Source organism: Astatotilapia calliptera, chromosome 11, assembly GCF_964374335.1.
Source record: "Astatotilapia calliptera chromosome 11, fAstCal68.1, whole genome shotgun sequence".
Taxonomy (NCBI): domain Eukaryota; kingdom Metazoa; phylum Chordata; class Actinopteri; order Cichliformes; family Cichlidae; genus Astatotilapia; species Astatotilapia calliptera.
The window spans coordinates 15228474-15251392 of NC_137432.1; the positions used below are offsets into that span (position 1 = coordinate 15228474).

The 22919-nt window shown below is 42.2% G+C and overlaps 1 protein-coding gene across 2 annotated transcripts in view; it reads left to right on the plus strand.

The window, feature by feature from the left end:
• znf407 (zinc finger protein 407) overlaps positions 1-22919 on the plus strand; it is a 170209-nt gene that overhangs the window by 75029 nt on the left and 72261 nt on the right. For both annotated transcript variants that reach the window (XM_026183377.2, XM_026183378.2), the window contains exon 5: positions 5485-5559. In XM_026183377.2, coding sequence (XP_026039162.1) covers positions 5485-5559 — 75 coding nt within the window. The remainder of the gene's footprint in view (positions 1-5484; positions 5560-22919) is intronic.

A 22919-nucleotide genomic window follows, 5' to 3' on the forward strand; every position in this document is an offset into this window, starting at 1 on the left:
TTTGGTTGTAAGCATAGCATGTGCTTGTAGCATCCTTGAACTAATAGTGTTTAGTTTGTGCAGCATGTCTGCTCCATATGGAGCATTGTCATTAACTGCAATGATGTTATACATTAAACACATGCATAGTACTGTGTGATGCCATTTGTGTTTGGTGTGTCTGCAGTGATCTGCCATCACAGGTGAAACTCAGCTGATCATGTGGGACTTGGATCTAATAATAATAAATCTTGAACAATAGTTATTTCATAATGAAATGCAGGAAGACCAGCCATCAGAAAGAATTGAGTCTATACTATGAAAACTCCAAAAATGCCTTATGTGTCCGATGGAAAAATACAGCTGCTGCTATTCCATTTTGTTTCATGGCGGTAATGTCTTTTTACTCATGAATATACTCTTTTTACATGCAGACGTATCACAGTTATTGTGGTTTGTGTCAATGCGACGTGTAGCTACATTTTTCGGAAGGTGCATGTCAGATTACTCTGTAGGCCATGCTGTTAGGTTATGGCATAGGGTATAGAAGTAGTATGAATCAAGCATTACGCTGTTGGAGTGTGGAGGTATGAGGATGTATTGAAAAGGAGAAACTGAAGATGGAAGTGAGGGGAGATAAAGGAAGCTGAGATGGAGGGAGGAGTGTGCAGAGGGGAGCTACCTGCTGCTGATGGCAGTCAGAGTCAGTGAAGGATGGAGGGCGATCCAGCTGTGACATTAAAGCAGCAGGTGGAGGCCATCATTAGGGCTTGCACAGGAGGCTGGATGAGCCCGCACGCACTCATTTCTTTGGGGCCCAGCGGACCACTGCAGAGCCTGTGTGTGTGTTTGTGTGTGTGTGTGAGCTGAACCATAGTGCCATAACTTCAGAGTTCAACCCTACCTCCCGTTTCGTCTTTTCCCCGATGGAACTGCTCTTCCTTGCCGAGGTTTTCGGTGGTTTCGCCCAGTGAGGGTTGAGCAGTTCCTACATCTGGTAGCTCTCGTAATGGCTTTTCAGTTACCTTCTAACCAAGTAAAGTACACGTCTTTGTTTGACTTCAGCTTCATTTTTCACCTCATAGCTTTTCCCATGTTGCGTTCTGTTGTTGCCATGCACAGCAGGCAACAACCTGGATGCTCAAGCATCTTCCCGTTGTTCATTAAAATGTTTTGGAGAAAACTCTGACTTAGAAAACAGATTCTGTCTTCACTTTTTTTGACGCACACGTAGTAACAGTGCGCGAGCTTAGCGATGTAACTTGAATACAGTCACGTCAGTGTTTCTGCAGACTTGTCTGATTATTTGTTGACACTAGTTTCTGTTTGACATTGAATTTGAAGTTATTTCTGACTTAACAGCTGTCCATTACTGCCACTATGAGCACTGGTTCACTTCCCTTGCATTGCCTGTCTATTAATAGAGAGATGATAATACTCACGTGGGTTCTTGACAGTCAAGTGTCACTGTCAAGACCTAATGAAACAAGTTGAAAGCAACTCAAGAAAAAGTTGGAAAACTGTCCTCTGTCCAATCTGGCTCCAACCCACAATGCCTCATGTACAGCTGTTGGAAACAGGACTGTGTGATTTGGGGCGGGTGGCCACGGTACGTCTAAGCGGAGATTTGCTTGAGGCCTTTTCTTAGATCTCCCATCCCTTCTAGACCTTTAGATGGGCCTATCCAGGAACACCATTAGGCAAATGAAGTTGTTTGTATCAAATATTGACATGTTATCTCTTCATCGTCAGGCAGCGGGAGGGAAGAAAAAGAGAAAGATTGTAACTGTGGGTAATTGAGCCGTGTCTCCCCTGCTTATCGGTAAAGCTTTGGCACGTCACGGACCTAACGAGCTGTGGCGCGCCGATTAGTCTGAAGGGAAAGTCGAACGTGAAACACCAGCGCCTCGGTTTTTCTTTTTCTTTTTTTTTTTCTTTTTTCATATCTGCAATGGATATTATGAGCCTCCCTGGAGGGCAGAGGCACAGCCTTATTAGTTCAATTCATGGGGGGAAGAGAATTGATATGGATGAATGGCATGTTAAAGTATCCCTTTGTTACAATAACCATCAAGGCTGATGGCTTGGGCTGATGATGCAGCCCAAGGCAGCAGGACGACAAGCTGAGGCCTTGACCTGGATGGCAGAGGATGCACACACACCAGGGGCAGGGGGCTGATTACAGACTGCCTTAAACAAATGGATTTGCCCCTTTAACATTTAGATATGGGATCTTTCTGTGTGTAAAAGTGTGTGCGTGTGTATGCATGAGAAATTGGGGACTCGTGGTGTCTTTTTGTGAGCAACGATTGCTATTTGTTTGTTTTTGTATCACTATTTGTGCATATATGTGTGTTTGTTCCCTGCTTCCTTATCAGAGCCATTTATGTGTATTAGATAATCACATGGTGAACAGCTAATTGCGATTTTGTAAGTTTGTGTCTTTGGAATTTTCCATTTGTGTATGGTTATTTAGGTTTGCATGTGTGCTTATTGCACATTTATGCATCTTAAGATCCATTTGTGTGTGTGTGTGTGTGTGTGTGTGTGTGTGTGTGTTTGTGTGTGTGTGTGTGTGTGTGTGTGTGTGTGTGTGTGTGTGTGTGTGTGTGTGTGTGTGTGTGTGTGTGTGTGTGTGCAGCCTGTGCCAGGTGCCTCCACAGGGCATTAACCGTCTTGCACTCGTGCCACTCTGAGAATAATCCAGTAAAAAAAGGGGTGAGATGAGAATCTCTCAACATGCCAGTTTAATTTGTACCCCTTGCTATCAAAGAATGCTAATTAAAATCATATTTTGCATATGTCTTGTCTTTCATGCGCATATGCAAATTGCCCCTGTTGCCTTTCAGCACTCTGTAATTAGGTTTATGAAGGACAGCTGTAATACATAATTAACAGAAATGTTTGCAAGCTCTTTTTTTCTCCACGTCTAAACACGACGACTTAAACAAGCACGCGTGAAGTGTTCCAAGGCCGTGCTATTCTCTCAAATGTATTGATTAATTCTTTTAACCCCCCCCCCCACTCACCCACCCTCTCAGAAATGTCTTAATTATGCTGTTTGTTTATTTATAGATGATCGTGTCAGTCAGAGGCGCTTCCAGTGGGCCAGAGAGGCTCAGCATTTTGATCTTGCCATTCTTGCCGATTGGAGCATAGAGGATTTAGTCATACATTTGCTCCCAGTTTAACTCCAAGGCAGCATTCTGGACGGATGGATGGATTGAGTTAGAGCGGATTGAGAAAATCTTGAGTGATGATAACGAGGCAAAACAGTGGAACATGTTTGAATATTTATGTGGTAGTGTTAGTTAGAGTCGGCCTCGGGGCCTTGATGACGGACGGGACTCTGGGGCCATGATGGGATGGAGGACATAGCCGTGTGTGTGTGTGTGTGTGTGTGTGTGTGTGTGTGTGTGTGTGTGTGTGTGTGTGTGTGTGTGTGTGTGTCCAGACGTTGGAGGAGCTGGGGTAGAGTGGGGTAGTGACATAATTAGTGAAATAATTATGCTTTTGCTTCATGAGAGACTGAAAGCTTCAAAAAGGTACAAACGGGCTAGCTGAAGAGAAAATAGAATGATGTCCTTGCAAAGAAATGAAAAGTGAAAACATCCATATGAAGAAAAAAGAAATTGGGAGGAGCGAGACTCGGGGGAACCAAGCATGTGCAGCGACAGTGCCGACCACATGACTGTTGGTTCAACTCCCACTGCCTCTTTTATGTAGCTCCTTCCTCAGCTCTCAGATGTGGTCATTGTCTCTCAGTTGCACAGTAATGGGAAGTGATGGGTGCTAAATGAAAAGGCCAGGGGATGAAAACACTGGTGAAGCTGCTTGGATGTCAGAGTAGTTAGTCTTGTCATCCGTTCATTATGTTTTCAGATTCTGTTTTGGAGACACGGTAAACTCAGGGCGCTCGACAAAGTCAGTACATTGTGGTCACTGTCAGACGACAGCACCCTGGTATGTTTGAGTGTGTATGCGTGCTACTGCAAGTACTGCAGATACACAAGCTTATAAATCCTCGCATATGTGTACACATTTGTGCCACACATTTATGTACAGCATTTTGAACAGTTCACCTACAGCAGTACTTATTTACCCAAACCTGTTTATTATCAAAAACTACATATGTAAGAGAAGGATGGGTTCATGTTGTCTTGCAGTTATTTAAAACAGTTGGAAAACAGAAGACAAGCAAAAGACAATCCCTCATAATAAAGGGAAAAATAGATTACCAAAACAAAGACTTTGCAAGGACATCATTCTACATAACTATTATGTTTCAGTTGAGATATTATTTTTAGGACACTTCTGTCTTACTTCTGTGGTGTTTTTTAGCCTTTAATGAGAGAGGGCAGTGGAAGGAAGACGGGAAAGGAGGGCGAGAGAGAGCAGGGAAGACACGTAGTAAGTGGCCTCACATTGGCCCCAGTAGTTTAGTTTAAATCTGCACATCAGAAATAACATTTCACAGTGAATACTATGTGAACTGTGAACATTTAAAACTTGTTGCGCCTCTGGCAACACATAGTACTAAAGCCTTTAATGTTAAAACTGACAGTTAAACATTGACAACAGAAAATGCACACAACAGGATTTGCTAGAATTCTTTTTTATTAAGTTCAGTACACCAGAGTCAGTGGTCTGACACATGGACACTGTTAGAGTGTCAAGAAAAGGTTTCTTAGCACAGTCTACTATTTTATACACTCATTCTTATATATAGCGCTTTTCTACTCTCCCGGAGTACTCAAAGTGCTCTATACAACATGCCACATTTAGCCAATCACTTTTTTCTAAGCTTTTTAGTGCTTCCTGACTAACATTCATACACATACTCCAGTGGATGCCTCGAAGAGCAACTTGGGCTTAGTATCTTGCCCAAGGATACTTGGCATGCAGACCGGAGGAGCCAGGGATCGAACCACTAACTTTCCGATCAGTAGATGTAGATGACGTGTTCTACCTCCTGAGCTACAGCCACAAGTATAGTTGTCGGTTTGATTCGGCATGGAAAGGCAATGAAAAACTCCCTTTTTTTTTTTAATGCCATGCTACCTGCAGTGGTGACCCCTTGTGAATAAGGGAGTAGCTAGCTAGACGATAAGATGATAAAAACAAAGAAAAGAACAGGGTGACAGGAGTGGCATCCATTCTCTGTAAACTCTTGAGATGGTTTTGTGGGGAAAATCCCAGTGGATCATTAGTTTCTGAAATATCGGCTCGTCTGGCATCACCAACCGTGCCACTCAAATCACTTTTCTTTCCAGTTCTCAGTTTCAGCAGGTCATCTCAACCATAGCTGTATGCCTGAATTCACAGTCACTGGCATGCGATTGGCTGATTAGATGTTTGTATTAATGAGCAGTTGGAACAGTTGCCAGTGAGTGTATAAAGGTTTCCACGAGCGCTGATTGGTTCGAATGTGTTTTTAAAGTGGCATAAAATTTCGTTAAAACTCCTTTGTTAAAAGTATGGCATTGTGTTTTTCGTGTATTGCAGGTGGGCCTTTGTTATGAAGAAACACCTCAGCACCCATCTGCTGGGAAAACATGGAGTTGGACAGCGTAAAGAGAGGTAAATTAAACACATGCAACAGAATTTTCCACACATCATGCTCAGCTTTCAGTTTGGTAGAAAAATTAATTATTTGGATCGCGTGCAGAACGGTTTCTGCGTGTTCCCAACTTTCGTGCATAACAACCTGTCGGCAAATAAAGAAGTAAACCTTTTTAAAAAGTATTTCTTTACCTGGTTCTCCAAGCATCTGTGTTTTTGAGAAATGAAAGTAAGCGATACAGAAGGCAATTAATTCTAGATGGTGGAGGATGACTGCTACAACCCCGGTGGAGGCCTGCAAGCTTTTAAGCACAAAATTTTCCCACAAGTTAAATTTCAAGTTAAATATAACTTGAGATCCTCCCTTTCCCTAATGAGTTAAATGGCTTTCACTCATTCTGTCTTCCTCGCTCTCTTGCTTGCATCCCTTTCTTCTGTCAAACTTTATCTGGCTCTCTCCCTCATCTTACTTTCTGCTCTCCCTCTTGAATTAGAGATGAATGATGTTTCTTTTACCATTTCTGTCTGTGCACGCGAGTGTGTGTCTCTGTGTATGCGCAATGTCTCCCGCTTGGCCCTGTCTATCAGAAACAGAGCCCTGCTGTCTGCGTGTGTGTGTGTGTGTGTGTGCGTGTGTGTGTGTGTGTGTGTGTGTGTGTGCGTGTGTGAGAAAACGAAAGATGAGGAGATGAAGTTGTGAAGCCCCCCCTCCACCCTGACAAGTCAAAATGAGACGTTAAACACCTCTCAATCTGTCAAGCAAGCCGCTAAAATAGAAACAGACCCACTTTTTCATTACTCCGCAACCAAATTGATACTTTTGACAACGTGCAGTATTAGATATGACAAGTGGCTTCAGATATGGAAGTAAGCATCCCGACCAGATGCCTCTCCATCTCTCAGACATTATCATCTAAATTCCTACTGTCAGCTGTTCATCTGGATTAGATGGAAACAAATCCTCATATCCTCAACTGCTTCAAGTCTCTGTTTCATCCACATTTGTTTTTTTTGTTATCGTAACCTTTATTTATCCAAGGTCTGTTGACAGAACTCCATGCTTTTTCTTATGTAACAGTATACATACATATGGCCTCTCAGTTACATACATTTACATATGTGACTCGTCCACTACAACCATGTATCCTGATGTTTGCCTTACAGGGAACTTGAACCAATTAACGTGGGGTCCAATATCTTTTCTACACTTGCCACATGTCCACTGAGAAATGAATGAAAAACAGGATACAGATACAAAAAGGAGATTCAAGAGTACCCCCAGTTTTGCTTTTCTAAAAGGGTTAAATCTTGTTTTTGCTGCGACAGATCAGATGTCTCTCCTGTTTACATTGTCAAACAGCAGTCATATAATTTAACATCTAAAGAAATCATTTTTAAAAAAAGGACCAAAGTTAAGAGACATAAAATAAGAGAGTTTTACAATCTACATAAAGAGAAAAGACAGAGGTAACAGGCATGCATGAATAATGTCGGACCATCTGCCGTAACCTGAGGTACTGGTGGGCTTGATAGAAAATTCAGAGATGAAAATGGCAGTTTCAGTACTGGGGTGGCATTTTCCCAGTAAATGCAAACAATGCTGTAATTCATGCAAGTTTTTCTTCATTTTTAAACAACTTTTGAAAAGGACTTTGCTCAGAAAATTCTTCAGACTTCTCGTTATTTGATCAGAGTAAAGTCTTGATCGCTGTCTAGACTTCTTTTCAAAAACTATACTTTCTCCACAGTAATGGTAACAAGAAGTATCGCCTCTGAAAAATCACTTAAACATTTATTAAATCAATCACATTTGCTTTTTAGCGTCTTGTCTACAAGGCCAACTGTGAAAGCAAAAGAACTATGTCTTGTTGGCCAGACTGGGTAAACTTCATATTTTTTTCCCCATCTTTGCTTTCCTTTCATGTCTCAGTCTATTTCTGATCTTTTTTTATAACATTTATAAAAGAGATCAGAATTTATCATAACTTAAAAGGCAAAGTTTAACATCCAGACTGCGGAAGCGATTGCTGGCCGTGTCCAACTTAAATTCAGCTTTGCTACCACAATAATATTGGACTTATACATGATTTGTAATTTAAAAAGATCACAACAAAAAACAGAAAACTACACCTGATTTAAATATGGAAGATTTTCCTACTAGTTGTTTCCTGTGTGCTTTGGTACCACACAGCTTCAATTTTTAGATTCCCATTCAGTCCCATTCTGACTTGAACTTGTGAGTGGCACAAATTTAAAAGAGAGACCAGCCAGATTTATAAACAGGTATGTTTTGTGCATGAAACCTGGTATCTTTTTGAGTATACTTCTTGTGTCCCCCACATTAGTGACTTCTTGATAGTTTGAAAAGACTCCTAAAACTCATGAAAGCATCAGCTTTCAGGTTTTGAATGTTTGTCATTATTAAGATGAACTTTATATTTAGTTGACCAGCACTAGGCTAATGGTTTATCTATGTCTTACTTTTGCCCCCAAATGCAACAAGGCCCCGTGCTAATTTGTGCTAATGCTTAATTTCAGCGTTTCGAACTGCAGTTTGTGGAGAAGCTGCTAGAGGATGTCTTCAGACACAAGTCAATCCCAATAGACACCAGTGTTAAAATGCCCTACTTTAAAAAGCTTTAAAAAGTATGTTAACAGTCTGATAGTCCCAGAGCTAGCAAAATTTAAGGTTTGTTTGCTTCAACTGAAAGATGTAGCGGCACAGTCAGCTGTATAACAGCCAATAATGGTCGCCTAGGCCTCACTTCTTCTAATTTGAGTCATAAAACTGGACCTTCTGCCCATGTTGGAGCCTTTTGGAGGATTATCAGTGGAGCCAACTGACAAATAACATGACGTGCTGTACAGGACAGGCCAACCACAAAGTTCTTCAGTTTGACATTTGAGAGTTCTTCTGTTATTTTGGTATTCTGTTACTTAGCATTGATTAGCAGATATGCACACTGTGGATGCACCTCCACCACGCTAGCTAGTGTTAGCTGACTTAGCACCACCACCCTCTCATCCACATGTGGCCACTTGTCATGCCAAACACTAACATGGCAGTGACTGGAATGATAATATTGATACTTTTAAATGAGCTGGAGTGTGTTTAGCTTAAGAGATAGGAACAAGAATAACCTACATTTTGCTGAACTCTAAAGTATTATGCCAGATATCATCACATAAGCACACACATAAATTAACATATACTGCACCTATATTAATATATGTGTAGTAAATATTTTAGTTATGTTAATGGGCAAGTGCAAAGAAAGTCTTTACTTCCACTTCTACCAGCAAAAGCTCATTCTTTTATCTCTTATTTTCTCTCATTGTTTGTTGCACTCCTTTTAAATATGTGCAGACGTGCGCACAGCCGCCCTCACGCACACACACACACACACACACACACACACACACACACACACACACACACACACACACACACACCTACATGCACACTTAGACGGAGGACGGCCACAAGGTTTGTTCTATTTAAACCTGTAAAACACGATGTCATCATTTTTCTGACAGTCCCGCAGACAGAATTTATCTCATCATTAATTAACCATCATATTTCTAACACAGTGCAGCTTAATTAGCACAAGGTCATTGGGGAGGGCTTTTTAAGTGGAACAAATTTGGGCAAGTGTAAGAGAGGAGGCAGAGGATGGAGGACGGAAGAGGGAGAAGGAGTTGAGAGGAGATAGAAAGAGATGGGATGACAAAGAGACAGGCAGAGAGGGAGAGATGGTTTGGGCTGACCTGACAGTGCTGCCTTGGTGATTGATAACTGCACTGGTTTTGAAAGCCTAGACCTGGAGACGAGGACAGTAGCTGAGGGAGAAAGAAAGACAGGGAGAGGTAAAGGATGGGGACTTGTGCACGTGTGTGTGTGTGTGTGTAGGGGTGGGTATCTGAACCAGCAACTGGGGACTAGGGGGGTGGGGGGTGAGAGGCAATGGGGGTTGTTGGGGAGAGCCAATTGCAAACATATGCTGGCTGGCAGGCGGTGGAGAGATGGATTGCAGTGGGACAGTGTCAGAGAGGCAGTTTCATCACCATCTCTACAGCCCTGTTCACCAGGTATTTTTAGAACACTGGGGAGATCTGTTAGTCAAAGGAAGAGAGGAGGAGGAAAAGACCTGAGTAGCCGACGGTTACACCGGGTCCCACTTAGCCAAATCTGTCTGGGATCTCAAACGCCAAGTTGTTTTGCGGGGGTATCTGTGAGGAGGAGTTCTACTGATGTGAATTTTAAGCCTGACATTGCCGACAGTTTTTCGTATCACGCTTCTTGTGAAGTTCAACATCCAATCTGTTTGGCCTCCTTCGGATCAAAGAAATTTGGAAGCTGGCAGTTTCAGTGAAGTGTAGATGGCTTTTCCTGTTTTCTAAATTGTTAATATGAAATTTAAGCTGAACTAAAAGTGTATAATAAGGATCACTACAAATCTTCTTGTCATATGGAGACCACTTTCTTTCCCTGCTTCTGACCCAGGGTTGAAGATGACGGAACAACACAGAAAACCCATACACATGAAAGGAATATGTAGATCTAAATGATTTTTTTCATATGAAGAGTTATAAATAGAAATTATGCCGATACCTCTATGATATTCTCTTTTCCTCTCTCCTCTTTCCTTACCATCACGTCCTACTAATGAATGTGTTGGGCAGCGGTGGGCTAGCAATGGTCAGATCTGACTTAATAATAAACGGCTAATATTAGACGCTTATATTGTTCTAACCCCAGTGGGGAGAAAAAAAATGAGGAAGATGAATTGGAGGGGAGGAAGGGTGTGATGACAGACTCCCAACTATCTGACAGGTTCTGGGCGAGAGAGAAAGAGAGAGCGAGATAGAGCCTGAACTGTTATAAAGTGACACAACTAGGTCTTCGTCTCAGTCACACCACTACTCCTCACTGCAGGCATCGAGCGGAGATGAGGGCTTTTTGTCCTTTTATCTGCTCGTATGTTTGCGCTTTCTCAAAGAAATATGCTTAGGAGGACCACGTGTCCTCCTAGTTTTACAATAATCTGGCTGCACGGTGTCTGACTTAATAGCTCGCAGTCATCTCAAAAGGTTTACATTGTAATATTTTGCATTACAGCTCGGGATGATAATAAGAATTTGTTTCTTTTCTTGCGCCCACTTGTAATATCTCACTGAGTTGAGTTATCCGTGTTCCTCAGCCCATTTTCATCTGAATACATAATCTCCTTTATTCGGTTAACGGATGCAGGGTCTGAGCAAGCCTAGTGGGAAAAATTATTGCAAAGTGTCTGAAATGTGTAAAAGTATCCCTGCTGGTTTTGATTTTGATTTAGTTTTACACATCAAAAATGCTCACTCACAGGAGAACAATAGAGTTATCCTGATTATGAAAGCAGCTAGAATCTGGAGAGGTTGCAGTCATCGGTTTTGAGTGTTTGGTGTTGACTAGTACAGCAAAGACTAACAGCCCCTGAGGAGAAACATGGAGGGACAATCACATTTGAAGTCAGTAATGAATAATGAGCATCACATCTTTTAAGTAACAACCCTGATACTTTATATATGAACAAGTGACTTCATACTGGAAATGATTTCTGTATATATGTGTGTTTCAAGATTTTTAAGGGAACTTATCTAGGACTGTTTAACACAGTGCGATTTCTTTTCCCTTATTCTTTATTGTTGTTGTATATTACCCTCATAAACTTGGTGAACCTCTCGGTGTGTTCTCTGTTGTTCTGTGGGGTCTGCAAGCACCTTAAATCCACCCTTTAATAACAGGGGAGTGGCTCGAGAGCGTGACAGACAGCATCGACCTTGACTCAACTGCTTGTAATTAGTTCTTTGAAAACAGGGTGCCAAAAGACTACTGACCTGTCTCGCATACCTGTTTTCGTAGGTAATTGTTAAAACGCCTGCCATTTTCACGCTTGTAATAATAAACTCCTTGAACTAATACACTCATCACTCTTGAAACAGCAGTGCTGACAACCCAGAAGAAAGATATATTTGTTTTAAGTAGATGGGGTGGGGTGGTGGGGCTGTAACACATGATACAAGCAGCTGGAGAGAGTGATTTCAGTGTTTTGGGAGATTTCTGATCGCAAGTGCAGTTGCTATTTTTTGTTTCTCCTAGCACTGCTGTATGTCTGTGCCAAATATGCGGGTGGTAAAATCCCTCCGAAGGAAACAGGTGAAAAGGCATGAACAACAATCCAGAAATAGCTAGCATGATGCATGCAGGCCAGGTGTGATGACTAACAAAACGAAGGCAGGGATATTCAGAGCATCCAGCATTACATGACTGCAGCGAGACGTGTGCGGAAAATATGCTATAAATTTATTTGTCCCACTTTTTTTTCTTATTTTTTTGCATTTGTAATCGGTGCATATTCTGATGTGTAGAATAAAATCAGCTGTAAAAATACCACACAGTATCGGAAGTGGACAGCAATTCCATGACGTTATTTTAAGCTTTGAAAATTGCCTGATGTGTCGGTGAACCACTATTCTACTCTAGATAATGCACTGAAAATATTTTTCTATGTTCACGTGACAGAATTGATACATAATTTGCTGTGCCAGGGGCCAAACTTGGCCGAGCAGGCATCTGGCTTCGGGGGTGCTGGGCTCCGGGCTCGCAGCCGCATCCCAGCGTGCCATGCAGTGCGGCCATATTGCCCCTACACAGAGGGCTGAGACGGTCCAGCCTGGAATCGGGGAGCGGGGGCGGAAGAGCCCTGCCTAGAGCCAGCATGGTGGCAATATGGACCGCACGGAGCATGCAGGGGTCAAGTCACACAAAAGCCACGAACCAGTGTGTGTATGTGTGTGCAAGGGCATGTGCGTATTTGTGAGAGGGGGAGGGAAAGGAGAGAGTTAGTGGTGTGATGGGGAGATAAAGAGTAGATAAAGACAACCCCTAATTCATTAGAATAAATCCTTTCCCTTAATTATTGATAATGAATCTGCTCTTTAATCTTTCTCTTTCTTCCTCCCCTTATCTGCCTGTGTCAGCACTTTGCCTCTCTGGTTTGGTGTTGGGTGGTAAGGCCTAGTTTTCAGCCACCCAAGGGCAGCAGTCAATAACATCCTGTGCTGCTAGTTGTGTAAGCAGGAATGTAAAAACAGCATGAAGAAGCATGGAAGAAAAAAACAGCAGCAAGGTCTTAACTTAAAAGTAGTCAAGGATTTTGAAATATTCTTAAGCATCCCCCGGAAAAAAAAACAACCAAGTCTGCTTTTTCTTCTTCTTTAATAATATGAAAATGGCATAAAAGAATCACAATAGACCAAAATTCAATGCAATGTACTTCTCAGTCCAATTTCAGTGAACTGAAAAAGAAAAGGCTCAATTTTCCCAGAGGTCTGTGCAGTCCACATTTTCCTGGCGAGGTACTGGCAAGGCCTCACCGACCCCCAGATCACCTTTGTGTTTGCTGGCTGCTTGTTTGAACAGCAGCCAGCGGACAGCTCCTCCCTGTTTACCCTACTCAATATTTCATGGAGAATGAACACTCGCAGAATGAGGGATCGCGTTAATATTGCTGTTAAAATTAAGCGATAATTAAAATTTGTTAGTTTAAAAGCCATCGCAGTCTATAAAAGTTTGATTACTGGAAAATTAGGTGCATTAAGTTTTTATGGGTTGGCCTGTGCTATCGCTTGGGAACGATTTTTATGCACTTGTCATGGGCATATGGTGCAGAATTGTGTGTGTACGTGTGTGTGTGTTTGTAGGGGTGTGAGAGAGGCATGTTGCTTCTCTGAAAAGCTGACACAGTTTAATGCTAAAATCTCTACCCCTTGTGGTCTTACTCAACATTAGTTAAAGCCCAGTAATGCCAATGCTTGAGAGGCACTGCCGTGACAAAATGCCAATTATAAATTTAAGCTGGTGTCTTCAAGCAGAGCGGTCAGAGGTCGTGCATGCTGTAGCCACTTTATGGGTATCAGTGCTGTTACATCAGCGCTTCTATAGAGGCTGTGTGTTGTTGTTGGTCACTCTAACATCCAGCTCCTTGTCGCAGGGTGCAGCGGGGTCCTATCGACTCCTATTACTAATAATAATTATAGTTAGGAGTCGACAGCTCGTCCAAGAGTTGGAAGCCACTCGTCATGTCAGAGCGGCGTGACCTTGACTTGCAGAATTAATCTGCAGCAGTAGTTCATCTTCTCATAACAACACCTACCTCATCTGGGTAGTGCAGCGCCGAGAGTCCCTCCAACTTTTTAAGTTTTCCTTTCCCTAAGAATGATGTCACCCACTGCTGAAGCCCAAGTGACATTACTCAACCAGACAAGAACAGAGAATGTGCACAGTTCACCTTCGTATTCATTTCACATCCTGTGGCAGAAAACCAGGCAGTTATTCAGTGACACAATTGTGCGGCTAACTGTTGACAGCGGTGGACATTATGCACAGTGGGACAGTGGAAAAACTGGGCTGTTGCCAGCCTGTTTTTCTTCTCTATTGAAACATCAGACTGTCATAGGAGAAACGGATGTTGCCAGGCATCACTAATGAACCAATTAATCAATGAATTAGCTGAGCAGCGATTAAATTAATGTAAGCTGGACGGGCAAGCGGCAGTCGTGGATATATCCTGGGGAAGGTGATTAACACACACACACACACACACACACACACACACACACACACACACACACAGAACAGGCAGCGATCAACAAGGCCACTATTAAGTTGGACAACTTCCTGAACTTTTCTCTTTTCAGCTAAATATGGAACTGCTTAATTCATTTTATTTTTTATGCGGACTCGAGAATTATTATATTTCCCCTTGTGACTGCACGCTGATGCTATTATGCTGTGAAACATTTTTCAGCAGACATTGCCATTTGTGCTTCAATGTATCATTTGTGTGTAGCTTTTTATCTCTTTTTCTGCCTCCCTATAACATGTTCTAAAGGCTAAGCAACACTTGCCAGTACGTCACAGTTAAGCTTAATAATACGTGAATCTCTAAAATCTTAGATTGTCAGATAGATCAGACTTTTACTTAGTGTAAGTAAAATGATAAAATGATACTCAGGTCCTTACTGTAATTCATCAGACTTTTTTTGCTAATCTAAATGCTTAAAGAATTGCTCATGTTTGCATTTTACTACAGATACTCGTGTACCCTGAAAAAATACCTGTTCCACACTCACTGATATAAGGCCTTAATGTACAATAGACTTGATGCAGTTTTGCAGTTTTCCTGTGTGAGCTGTATTTAGATGTTGGGCATCTTATAGGGCATAGTCTGTACCTGTTTATAAAAGATAGGCAAATTCTGAGTCTTAAGAGTAGTGAACACTAGGCAAAGTGTCTGAATCCTGAAATCTTTTTTGGAATGGCGAAGTGACCCTTCATTTGTTTACATTTTGTTTCCAAGGAGCCAGACTTTCTTGTAATTATTTTAAAATGATCTTGAGCTACAGTTTTCCAGGTTTTCTGATGGTCTTTCAAAGTTTGGACATTGGCTGCTTTTTCACTCATTTCAGCCCTGTCCTTATACATCACAACTTTAAGGATAATGGCATCACGGGGGTTAGCATTATTGCCACACAGCAAGAAGGTCCTGAGTTCAATTCCACCATCAGGCTGGGGTCTTTCTGTGTGGTGTTTGCATGTTCTCCTCGTGTTTGCGCGGGTTCTCCCTGGGTACTCCAGCTTCCTCCCACAGTCCAAAAACATGCAGTAGTGGGGATAGGTTAATTGGTCAATCTAAATTGCCCATAGGTGTGAATCTCTGAGTGAATGTGAGTGCAAATGGTTGTCTGTGTCTCTGTGTTAGCCCTGCGACAGACTGGCGACCTGTCCTGGGCGTACCCCGCCTCTCGCTTTATGACAGCTGGGATAGGTTCCAGCATCTCCCCTGGAAAGGATAAGCGGAAGCGAATGGATGGATGGACATTTTTTTATTAAGTCATTTAACACTAACATATGAATAAAAACAACAAAACAAAATACCTTATGCAAGAGATGATCCAGTGTCGTATCCACACACAACAGACAACTTAGCAAAGAAAGTGAAAGAAATTAAGTTGTATCATTAGGCGCTTTGTTCGTAGCAGACTGTCGCAAAAATACATGATTTGTTCCAATTTCTTTAGCTGAATCTATGAAAAATGCCAACGCTAACGAAGTCTGACGAAATAGTATTTTTGGACCAACAAGGTGATTCCCAAACAACTATTACCCGGCAACTTGGCATATATCAACATAGTGTGCAGTGTGTCCTTAAAATAACTTGAGGAAACAGTCTCAATGGAAGGGTGGCTGTCAAGATGCTATTATTAAGGAAGGAAATGGGCAAAAAGCTGATGTGTGCCTAATTACACAAGAGCTGGACTGAAATCAGTGGAAACTGGTCTTAAGGAGTGATGAAACACTCCTCGTCCTCTTGGTTCAAATTGTCATAAGTTTGAACCAAAAGGATAAGTACAGAGGAGATCAGGGAGGGTACAACAGTGAGTGTCTACAGCCATTTGTAAAACACGGTGGAGGCTCTGTCGTGGTTGATTTTAAAAAAAAGAAAAAAGAAAAAGCTTTCAAACTTTGATGCACCATGCAGTACCATCTGGAAAGCATCTGATTGGCAGCGGCTCCATTCTTCTGCATATTAATGATCCCAAACACACCGCTAACGCAGTAAAAGCATTCATGGAAAGAAAAACACACAATCGAACACTGTCAGTCATGGACTGGCCCCCCCGGAACCTGGACCTCAACATTATTGCAGCAGTGTGCGATCATCTTGATACCAAACAGAACAAAAGTCAGCCAGCATCCAAAGAAGAACTTTGAATCTCCTTCAAGAAAGCTTTCCTAAAAGAGTTGAGGTGTTTTGAAGAATAAAGGTGGTCATACCAAGTATTGACTTTAAAGCATATTAGAACTCTACAAACTGTTCTTCGCTTATATGCTATATGTCAATGAATTGCTGTATCTAGTTCCAAATTTTTCTGGGAAAATATAAAAAGATTAAGACGGTTATAGAATACTGTTTTGTTTTGTTTTTGTTGTGTGTTTTTTTTTTTTTTTTTAAGAATGTTTTTTTGCCATAAAAATTAGCATCCCAGTTACTAATAGATGCATCTGGGTAACCAAGCTTTACTTCATTGTCCTACTATTGTCTTGTTTAAAAGACCAGGGTGGGGAAGGCCAAATTCCCAAACTTGCTTCAAGGCAGTAATCCACATAACAGCAGTCAATGTTATTGCGACAATGGCCATCTTTTATTTACAGTCTCTATAAAACTCTATATACTTGGTTTTGTGTCGGCTGTTGTCCAGCACTGTACAGCATCATCTCCCAGTGTTCAAAGTCTCAACCTTCAACCCCCCCCCCACCCACCCACCCACCCACCCACACACACACATTTTAGCTGAGCTCAGAATGGGGGGAGATCAGTGTTTGGGGAGGGGGAGAATCTCCCTTGATTATGTGACATCCTCCGGAAGACCGCTGAAGTTGTTTCCTCCATTACTTAGAGAGGGGGAAAAAAGAGGCCTTTTCACTATTGAGACTGTCACTCTCAATTTAGGCTAACGGTAAGCATGCACAAGGCCTCCTGGATACCCCCCACCTCACCTGCTCTCACACACACCTCCAACTGCCCCCAAACACACACACCCACGGACACACACCAAACACCACCCCATCCTCCCCTCCCCCTGCAGCAGGTCGCTGTGGTGACAGTTTGATTAGATCATCAATCGTGGCCGTTAACAACGGTTTTCCTGAGCACCTGGACCGGCAGGTCACAGCTGGCTCTGAGCTACCGCTGTCCCCCTGACCCAGCACTCTGCATGTGTGTGTGTTTGTAAGTCGGCTTGCAGATACAAAATTGCACATTCACTTTGTGTCTGTGCCGTACGTCCCTGAATGTGAGCCCATTTGCAGGGTAAACGTGGTCATTTTTGTGCACGTGTTCCCGTTTCAATGTTCAGTTCAGACAATGCAAAAACACAAAAATGCAGTCTAACAAAAAACAACAGCAAGAGTTTTATTCTTGGCTGTGAGATGCCATGTAAAACAAGTTTACAAAAAACAAAATAAATGTTTCTACATGCAGAGAGACTGCTGTAAGAATAAAAATTAGACTGTAGTAATATAGCACACAGTAAAGACCAAAACAAAAAACAGTACACATCTGTATCTGTGAGTTCTTTACTAGATGCTTCCTAGAGTGCATTGTTCTCTGTGTTTGCAGATACACAGATACCAAGATGTAGCAGTTATGGCTATTCATCTGTAACACCACACACACTCTTTACCATAGCTGCGACGCAGTGTACTTACAAGCACACACAGACATAAATTCACCTGCTTCCCTGCGTTGTCTTCAGCGGCTCTATCGGGTTCCTCATCGTTCTGGTAAAGCAGTTAAATTTATGGGCTAACAATAATGGGACAAAGTGTGTGTCTCATTGCGATTCCTCAGGTATTCCATGATTAGATAAACGTCCCTGGTCTTTTCATAAAGCTTGTTTATGGCAGCGTGGCACCATATGCTACTGCTTCTACCCACCCACCCACCCACCCAACCATCTCTCTCTCTCTGTTTAATTCTCTCCCTTTTTCTTTGTCCCTCTCTCTGTTTCTCTCTATGCTTCAAATACTGCCCCACACTGCCTCTACCAGATGCACGCTAGTCATTATTCTGTGCCAGAGTCCTGGTGGAGAAGCTAAAGTTGCGAATTAACATGTAGGAGTCATTACAAAATGATGATATCCATCTGCACTGTTCATAGGTGCTACTTAGTAAATTGTCTAGGCTGTAGTGGCACAATGTTAACGATATTGTCTGTTTGCGTCTTTTTTGTTAGGAAGTTGCTCAGATTTAACTTGTTCTAATATTTTGGTCTGTGTGGTTGTGCTCATACGACATGCCAGAGTCACTGAAGTATGTTTTAATTGTGTTCTAATATTCAAATGATTTCCAAATGCTTTGACTATGCAAACGCAGGCAAAGCAGCAGAAGTTTGGCCTCGTAATTAATTCTCAAAAGCAGCATACCATCCTGTGTGTGTGTTTTTGTGTGTGTTTTAAGGGACAGAAAAAATATTCTGCAAAGAAGAGTCAGAGAAACAATTAACTTCTCCAGCCAGGACATGGCAGTAAACACGCGATTGTTCACTTATTGTCTTGTTTGGTTCAGTTGTGTAAGAAGACACAGAGACGCTGGGTTTGTATGCCGTAGACTTTTGTTGTAGTTATTAATGGTCATTTCACATTAACCTCACTCTGCTAATATACTCGACAATGGCCCAAATCACCTGAGCAGCGAGGACGATCGAGGCGGCCCTGTCCCCCTTGTCCAGCCAATGCTATTGCAGCTACACTGCTATCCCCCCTACCCAATGACCAAGATTAATGAAACCTCCGCCGTTTTTAATTAGCATGGCCGCAGTCATCAATTACGTCTGCCCCACCCCAAATACAAATATTGTTATATTTGGGGGGGAAATTCTTGATTTATTTCATTGTGGTGGCCGAAGGAGTGAGATGAATGGCCTCCCATCATGGTCATTTGCAGAGATGAGGAGGAGGAGAAAAGGAAGGGAGAGCGGAGTGGTAGTGGTGGGGGGTTGTAATGTCGCACATACAGTATGGTAGAGGACGTGGACACGACGGGGCCAGGGTAAAGCCAAGTCTGTAGGGAGAGTGCAGTCCGGGTCTCAGTCCCTGTAAAGCGACCTCAACTGTTTACAACCTTAATTAGACTTTCCGTGAACCCAAAGTGGTGTGATGTCAGTTATTCTGGAGCAAAAACAAGTAACAGGTAGTTTTACGCCGTGTAGTTCGAGCACCAATCATAGGACTACTTAACATTTGCAACAGAGTCACAAAAAATTGTGTACATCATTTTCCTTAAATAAAAAATTGTTGCAGGATCAAAGTTAATTGTGGTCTACTAAAAATATTTTTTTTCTTTTTTAACAAATAATAAAAATACTGCAGTACAGTTGAACAGATAAGTTAATTCAAAAAAGAGCACCAGTGTATTATTCTAGTAATTGAGACTAAGCTGTGTAGTGTTAATCTGGACTAACGAGTCTGCTGTCATACATGGAAATGACTCAGGATGTTCATTTAAACCGTATACGTGAGCTGTTACAGTTCCAACATGTCCCCCAAACATTTGGCACTCACATATGCCAGACTCTGACTTTCATCATTGTTATTTTTTGATGATTTTTTTATTCAGTGTTTCATCTACTACAGTACTAACTACTGAGTATTAATCTCAAAGGCCGGTCTCATGTAATACTTTAACACAAAGGACACAGTTTGTAAGAACACATTTAAGGGGGCGACATTTTTGTGCAGTCGGTTTTGATTTGTTTTTTCTAGCTGCACTGGCAAACAGGGTAGGCCTCAGTCTTTGTCTTTGCACAGCGTTCCTCCCAACAACTAAGTCCTATTTACTTAGAAGTCCAAATAGATAGCGTTAGTAAAATACTGTGCTGTAGCTCTGAACGTGCTCCATCCAGAGCAGTCGTAGTGTTAGTGAGTGTAAATCGCATTCGTGTAATTAAACCCTGCACTGTCCAGTCCAGCTTGTTCTGCTTGTTCTGATATGATGCAGAAATGAAAGGAGGAAATAGTGCAGACGCCATATTTGGCTGTTTATTTATTTTTTATTTTATTTTTTTAGGGGTTTCATGTCTTTGTTGGCTCTCTCTCAAGCTAGTCTAGTTTAAATCAAGTCTAGACTTGTTTTTCTTATATTAGCGTCCTTGTATAAATTGAGTTAGGAAGAATAATAAACTCCCCCGAAATCACTTATTCTGGAAAAAAGGGGAAAAATAAAAGAGTGGTTCATGAACGATTAGCCTGGCGCAGCTCCTTTCTGCAGTTTCTCACATTTGCTAAAATCCGACTTCAGTGTGTAGTAATAATAGTGGGAGTATGCTGCTTTATGACTTGAAGATGTACTCGGCTCCTTTCTGTGGTTTGGGAGTTTGGGTGTTTGCGCTGCGGTGAGCCACCAGCCATTTCACTTCTGCTGGCCACACACGCACACACACACATACACACAGATTTTATACCCTTACTGTCGTGGCCATCGCCTGCCCACTGACTCAAGAGAGAACGGTGGGAAACATCTTGAATATTTTATGAAGCTCGGGAACCCCACCTCTGTCTTCCCCACCCAGCAAGCCACGGCTGCTGTGTCCAGCAGCGCGCGCACACACCAGCAGAAAACAGAAATAATGTTTTAAATGCAATCATTGTCAGGCCCAAACAATGTCATTTATCAAGGGAGCATTTGGGACTGTATAATAAGTTTCACATTATTAATACAATTTTTCATCCTCTGTCAAGCCTATCTGATTTATGGCACGCATGTGATCTAAGGTGATCATTGAATTACAATTCCAGTAATAAGAGGGAGAATGGACCTGGTCTTTTACTTCTGCCCACTGGAGCACAACCCCCACCCCTCTACCCCCGTTACACACACACACACACACACACACACACACACACACACACACACACACACACACACACACACACACACACACACACACACACAATCCTAGATAAACACCCTCCAGTTGCAACATACTGCAATTATGCACAACATGCAACGCGGTCACATCAGTCGTATTTGTGTGTAACTTTCACGTTTCGTGGCACGGGGCAAATTTGCTAAATATTTGAGAGTTAAGCAAATATCCCTGCTTCCTAATTTCAGTAAGGAATAGGTGGGAAGACGGGGAAGAGAAAACCAAAAAATGAATGAACCTATGCCTGTTAATTAGATAAGGGACAAAGCTCATTATTCTAAAATTATATTGGGGCTGGAGAGTAAATATGAGCGGCACGTTAAGGGCTCAGTAATGGGACGGGGATGCGAGTCGTTACAAGGCCGAATGATTTACAGCTAGATGCTCTTTGATGTATAGACTGTACCTTTTATTAAGTGGCTGTCGTTACGGTCACTGGCTCAGTCATTTCCCTTTGTGTCTAATCAAAATCCATATCCAGACACTCCGCCATCCTGGCCGCTCCAGATGGGAAAGAAAAAAGTAGTACGGAATATCAGCGTTCCTTCCCCACAGCCAACTCCTCTCCTGCTTCCTCCGCCTGAGCTTTTGCATTCAGCAAATTTGAGCCGAGATTCTTATGATCTGGATAATGCAATCGAACAAGCAACAACAGCAAATAAACAAATGGAAATGTGAAATTCTTTTGAGGTAATTAAATAATAAAGACAGACTCCTATCATAACGTTTTGGATCCAGTTTGAACAAGTATTTGCGCTATTAGCAGTCTTGCTCGGGCTTTATCAGATTAGCTGGTTGTCGAGGGCCCGCTGATCGGCGTCATACATCATCCTGTTTGATTTCTGTTTAGAGCAAATTTGGGGAAGCTGCTAATTGGATTGTGGGAGTCTAGCCCCGGTTAAAGATGGTAAACAGTGGAGCAGGCTTGTCCCCCCAACTCTCAGCCCCACAGGCTTCCAAAACGCCAGCCCTCCTCAGGATCGCCACAATTTATGACACATTTTCCCCGTATTCTTAAAAGATAATTAGGTTTATCACCCATTTCTTTCCCCTCGCAGCCCCTCCCTCTGCTTCCCTTTTGTGTACCTGAGAGAACACAATCGCAGCATAAAAACATAAATATTTCTGCAGCACAGCAGCGCTGGCAGGTGAGCCTAATGAAATTCTAGGAGTGTAATTTGATTTACGAGGTGCTAATGCGGCCTGATATTAGAGAGAAAAAGCTCTGATATGGCTGCCTTGTGCTGTATTTAAGGCCTATCAGAAGCCTGATAAAGAGTATCCTGTCCTCAGCACAGCGGCTGAGTTATTGTCGCAGATATTCATATTGATAGTAATTCTTCCCGACGCAATTTAGTGCCGGCAATATATAAATATGGAGATAATAGTTAATTTTGGTGGCTGCTCAGATTGCAACGCTTTAAATTCAGGACTCGCCAAAAAAAAAGAAAAAACAACTTTGAGCTGCGAAGCATCTGGACGCTTTTTAAAGTGCCGTTTAAAGGATGGGTGGCGGTGCTGGGAAGGGGCCTTTGACCGAACCGCGTCACACAAATCAAACTTTCAGTACTTTTCAGCGGCTGCTAATTTCAGCAGGAAGCTTTTCGGAGCGCTTGATTTGCAGTTCTTTTGCTTGAAACATTGTGATTAATAGTCTGGAAAAAAAAAAACCCTATTAAGCTTTTAAGTTAACTGCATCTGGAAGCAAGATGTCAGGCCAGTGTGTGCGTACACATGCGGGTGGGGGGGGCATTTTTGTTCATTTTATTAAGCTTTGTGTTGTTGCATTCTTTTACCCAAAAACAAAATAAATTGTAATTTAAGTTTGTGCGCATGCTCGCGTTTAC